We start from the raw sequence: 4,982 nt of genomic DNA, 5'->3' as shown, positions 1-4,982 counted from the left end.
ACCACGATGTGCGAAGGGGCAAGGAGGGGGGGCCCGGCAACTGGAACTTCGGCCCCTGCGGGGCAGGGGCGCCACAGGGGCCCCTCCCTTTCCCTCCACCGAGGGCTGCCCGCCCGCCCGCGCCCACGGGAGCAGCACGGGCGGCACAACCGCCCGCCGACGGGGCCCGGCCTCCTCTCTCGGTCTGGCCGGGCGGCTGGGGCGCCTCGGCGCTCCGGTTATCGCCCCAACTAGCGGCAGCGCCCGGCGAGGCTGCTCGGGCAGGGGGAGGCGGGGGCCGCCCGGGCCGCGCTCCAGAACTACAGCCCCCGGCAGGCGGCGGGGCTGGCGGAGGCCGGCCCTTCCCAGCGTGCCCCGCGGCGGGGCGGCCCGGCGGGCAGGGGGCGGGCGCGCCTGCGCACTGCCGCGCCTCGGCAGCGGGCTCGGCGGTGACCTCGAGCGGCGGCCGGGGAAGATGGCGGCGGCGGCGGGGCTCTCCCTGAAGGTGAAGTTGCGGGGGGGCGGCGGCTTCGGGGCCCGCGCGGGGCACGGGGGCGTCGGTGTCTCGAACCTCCCCCCGCCGGCGCGCGCCCCTGTCCCCGAGGCGCGCGCCGACGGCGGCCGTTATGCGCCCCGCAGGTGCGGCAGCTCAGCACGTCGGCGGCGAGGCCGCTCTCCAAACTGGTCAAGGTGAGGGGGGGGCGGGGGGCGCCGGCGGGGCCGCCGGCGGCGGGGGGGGGGGTGGCGGGGGGCAGCCGCCGGCAGCGGGGGGGGGGGGCTGCTGCCGGCTGCCCAGCTGGGGGCCGCGCTCAGTTCCCCCCCCGCTTTCTCGCCCCCAGCCCCCGATCCAGGTGTACGGGCTGGAGGGGCGCTACGCCACCGCGCTGTACTCGGCCGCCAGCAAGCAGAAGAAGCTGGAGCAGGTGGAGAAGGAGCTGAGCCGAGTGTGGGTAAGGCGGTGTGCGGCCTGCGGCCCTCCCGGCTCGCCCGGCGGTGGGAGCAGCGGGGTTCCCTGCTGCCGCTTGTCGGGAGGGGGTGGGCTCGGCTCCCGGGGGCCGTGACTCCCACTTACAGCCTTAAGCTGCTTGGGAACTGTTGGGGAGGAGTGCGAGCTCTAAAGGAAATACACTGTGAATGAGCTACACCTGGAGCTGCCGTTTCACTTCCCATCAGCTTCAGGCCTCGTTCTTACTCACGGGACGACCGTGTCGCCTGCTTTGGGTAGTCCCGTTAGACCTTGTAATGCCTGGAAAACTCCTGGCCTTTATCGCGTTTGTGTATCCTCTTAGACCCTCTTGAAGGACCCCAAGCTATCCAGTGTTGTTATGAACCCTCACACCAAGAGCACAGTTAAACAAAAAGCTGTGAACGATGCCATAGCGAAAGAGAAGATGTCCCCTATTATTGTCAACCTGATGAGTGAGTAACCATTTGACTTCAGAAAAACACCTAAAGCTACTCTTTACTACTGTTAGCTAACCAAATCTGCTCGGGGTGGGAGCTTTAAACCCTTTCAATGTATCTGCATCTTCCAGATTTGCTTGCTGAAAACGGTCGCTTGCGTTACACGCCAGAGATTGTTTCTGCGTTTGGAAAGATCATGAGCGCATACCGTGGAGAAGTGCTGTGCACAGTCACCACTGCACAGGTGAGTTAGGAACCTCTCGATTGAGCTTAATGGGTAGCAGTATAAAAGGCAAACTTCTTTAGCTTAATTTTGCTCTCTCTAGTTTAAATATTTGCTGTATGAGTAGTGAGGAAATATCTCCTCTCTACCGAGATTTACATTTTCCTGCAGATAGCTTTTTGATATCCAGCAATTACTGGTCAAAAATTAAACCTGTTCCTCCAATTTAAGTCTTAACAGCTTACATCTTTCCTTCCTATGTGTGAACCCAGTGGCTGATAAAAGTCAGCTTCGTCTGCAGATTGAGCTGCCCGCATTCTTATTTCTGTCATCAGGATCATACAGATTAGGTCAGAATTAACAGATCAGCTATTATTTCGAGCAAGGCAGATATCTGATAGGACTGAGAATGCCTGTGGTGCTTGGTGCTGTGCTTCACAGGGAGCAGCTACCTGATTCACCACCTGCAGTGATCAGGACAAGCAGCTAACTCTGAAACTGTAGGAATACTTTTTCAAAAGTAGCAGGCAAGGCAAGTCTGGCTGGTGCTGCTCAGGAGAGCGAGAGGGAAGATGGTATCTCTTAGTTGTAAATAACAGGCTGGAGGCACAGTGGTTCTGACACTTCAGTAACATCTTCGTTAACGGATCCATGCCCAGGTCTGCTAGGGTGGGAAGCTGGGCAGCTAGGTGTGTGATGTAAATCTATAGCTCTTGGGTAGGGATACAGTGAGCTACCTACCTGGATGAAATAGAGAGACTGATCCACTTCAGATTAACGGGCTCCCTTCAGGCCATAAGCACAGGTTGTCAGTCTAAGTGGTAGCCTTCAGGGACATGTGGACTCACAGGCCAGTGCAAACCTTTCCACAAGCTATCCTAAATATTTCATATGTAAAGTTACTTTCCTGCTGCTTTTTTGTTGTTGTTAGTTTCTTTTGGCGCTCAAACTGTTAGCTATTAAATAGAAACTATGTAAATTGCCAGTAACACAACGCCAGTACTTTTCAGTGAAGTCCTGTTTGTTTCTGTCTCAGTGGTATCTGAGCGACTTGTAGGGGTGGCAAGGACAGATTCACAGTGTCTCTCCCACAGGGATGCAGAGTTCTTCCATGGTGATGGAGACATGTACTTAGCCAGGAGCATTCTGCAAGCCTGCAGCAGGGCTGGGAGCTCACTGCCAGCATCCTCAGTCACCGCCCAGGGCTTTACATGAAACCATGCTTCTTCTCAAGCTGATTATCTCAATTGTTAGGAGCAGCAAAATTAAACTTTCCTTGTATAGCCTGAACACTGCTGTAAGGCAGATCTCAAGGTTTTCCATCAAGTGCTTGCTTACTTTGGCAAGTATGGATTCCTGACGCTTGCCATCTGAAGATGTCAGCATCAAGCTTTTGCTGGGAATATGTGCACAAATAACACAGTGTTTCATGAAATTAGGAGGGCACAAAGCGAGTGCTGTTTCTGTGCTGTCCTTTGATTATTCCTGTTCAAGAAGGCAGCTTAAACTGCCTTGCTGGTGGAAGTGTCTGTCTTTAGAAGAATCTGAGTAAAAAATCTGGGTTTTCATTATATCATTTGATTATTTTCAAGTCCTTTAATTTTCCTTGTCTTCTGTTCATATTTTTCAGCCCTTGGATGACGCCAGCCTTACTGAGCTAAAAAGTGCTCTGAATGGATTCTTGGCTAAGGGCGAGGTCTTGAAGCTGGAAGCCAAGGTCTGGATTTTTGATTCGTAAACAAATTTTATCAAGTTCCTGTTAAGCTGCGCTTTTTAACTTATTTTACTGAATCCAGTTGCTATATTACATAGTTCTGTGCTTTCTTGTAGACCTGGTGCTGCTTCAATTAATAAAATCTTAACTTTGGAATACAGGGACTGCAAAGTTACCATAAAAAAGGCTCTTTTGAAAGCTTTTTTTCTTTTTTCACTAGTGTAAAAATTGTATACTAGGCTACCAAATTTTTGCTAATAGAATTTCTGTTCAATGTTTCTTCTTTAGATTGATCCGTCGATCCTTGGTGGCATGATTGTCAATATTGGGGAGAAGTACGTGGACATGTCAACAAGGTCAAAGATCCAGAAACTCACCAAAATCATGAAAGAGACTATCTAGCAAGCTGTCCTAGTCACTCACAGTGAAACCTGTCAGATGGAAACAATAAAATACTTCTTCTTGAATAGATGGTGTAAAGTATTTTGATTTGGGAAGCACAGCACTGAGGGAGGAAGGTGATGAAGCTGCGGCGAGTTCCACTTAGTTCTCACCGAACACTTCATGACAGCTTGAAAACTCTTAACTCATCCTGAAGGCAGGTGAACGTTGCTCTGAAGGAAATGGAGAAAAATGCTCTAGAAGCTGATAAATGGGGTCACTGCTGCTGAGGTTCTGTAAGTCTCCAGAGAAATCTTAACACTCTGTACTGTCAGGATAGTGGAGCAACAGTCCTGCTGCTGCCTGTGCTGTTTCTGTGTGTGGAAGGTGTTGACACTGGAACTGTAGCTGGTAGATGCTTTTAGAAGTACAACGGCTGTTAAGACAGTTGTGTCATCAGTGTGTCTCAGCAGCAAACGCCATGTCAGGCCCAGTTGACTTCCACATCAGTATTGCTGGAGAGAGAAACTAAAATTACCCTGGAAAAGCTTGTTAGTGAGAGGCTAAGGTGTTGTTAACTTCCAACTGCATACAAAAACGTTTGTAACAGGACAGGAGTTCACACCTAGGCATGGCCAGCTGGATATGCTTCCTGGTTAACATTTGAACATGGATTTTTTTTTTCTTAAAGTTCTGTGCCTCTGTCTTCTGTTTAGATAATCCTCACCAGGCTTGTGAAGGGGTGTGAACTGCCTCTTTCTCCCTGTTGGTCCTTGGCCAAGAACTGAGTTTGACTTAATTTTGGATGGATACTGTTCTTGCAGGGGTGGGGTGTGGAATTGGTAGTGCTAGCTCATTGCAGTTGCGTTACTGAAACCTGTTAACCAGCCACCTAGTTTTTTTGAACGTTTTTAATAACAAGCAGCAGCCCCAGCAGGGGAGACTGTTTAGTCCTGTGCTTTCTCTGGTGCTTCAGGCTGGAAGTACTTTCCCCACCAGGGCCAGCCCAGGGCTGTGGGCCACGCGTCCTGCCTGGGGGGGCAGAGGTGCAGAAGTAAAGGCTGTGCAGGGCTGGGGAAGGGCTGGGGGTGGAAGTGCCCTGCGGCAGGATGAAGTGCTTGTCCTGGGGGCAGTGGGAGCAGCAGGGTGGGTGTGTGCTGGGACAGGGGAGGGAGCGCTGAAGCTTGAGGGGGCAGTGATGAGGGTGGGTGGCACTTGAGACCCCCAGGAGGCCCAGAGGCGGAGCAGAGGGTCTGCTAGAGGCCTGCGGACAGTGGGGCA

General features: G+C 52.6%; 1 protein-coding gene across 1 annotated transcript; it reads left to right on the top strand.

The window, feature by feature from the left end:
- The first annotated feature begins 354 nt into the window (after positions 1-354).
- On the top strand, positions 355-3,787 carry ATP5PO (ATP synthase peripheral stalk subunit OSCP). Its single transcript, XM_056328939.1, has 7 exons — positions 355-484; positions 619-669; positions 819-929; positions 1,269-1,398; positions 1,515-1,627; positions 3,237-3,323; positions 3,609-3,787. The coding sequence occupies exons 1-7, from the start codon at positions 455-457 to the stop codon at positions 3,720-3,722; spliced, it is 636 nt and encodes a 211-aa protein (XP_056184914.1). The 5' UTR covers positions 355-454; the 3' UTR covers positions 3,723-3,787.
- The last annotated feature ends 1,195 nt before the right edge of the window (positions 3,788-4,982 follow it).

Source organism: Falco biarmicus, chromosome 2, assembly GCF_023638135.1.
Source record: "Falco biarmicus isolate bFalBia1 chromosome 2, bFalBia1.pri, whole genome shotgun sequence".
NCBI lineage: Eukaryota > Metazoa > Chordata > Aves > Falconiformes > Falconidae > Falco > Falco biarmicus.
The sequence above is the reverse complement of the archived record's forward strand: the minus strand, read 5'-3'. Positions and strand labels throughout refer to the sequence as shown.

Coding starts and splice junctions, on each gene's coding strand:
- ATP5PO (XM_056328939.1), top strand. CDS start 455: ATGGCGGCGGCGGCGGGGCTCTCCCTGAAG. Junction 670..818: donor CGCTCTCCAAACTGGTCAAG/GTGAGGGGGGGG, acceptor TCTCGCCCCCAG/CCCCCGATCCAGGTGTACGG. Junction 1,628..3,236: donor GCACAGTCACCACTGCACAG/GTGAGTTAGGAA, acceptor CATATTTTTCAG/CCCTTGGATGACGCCAGCCT.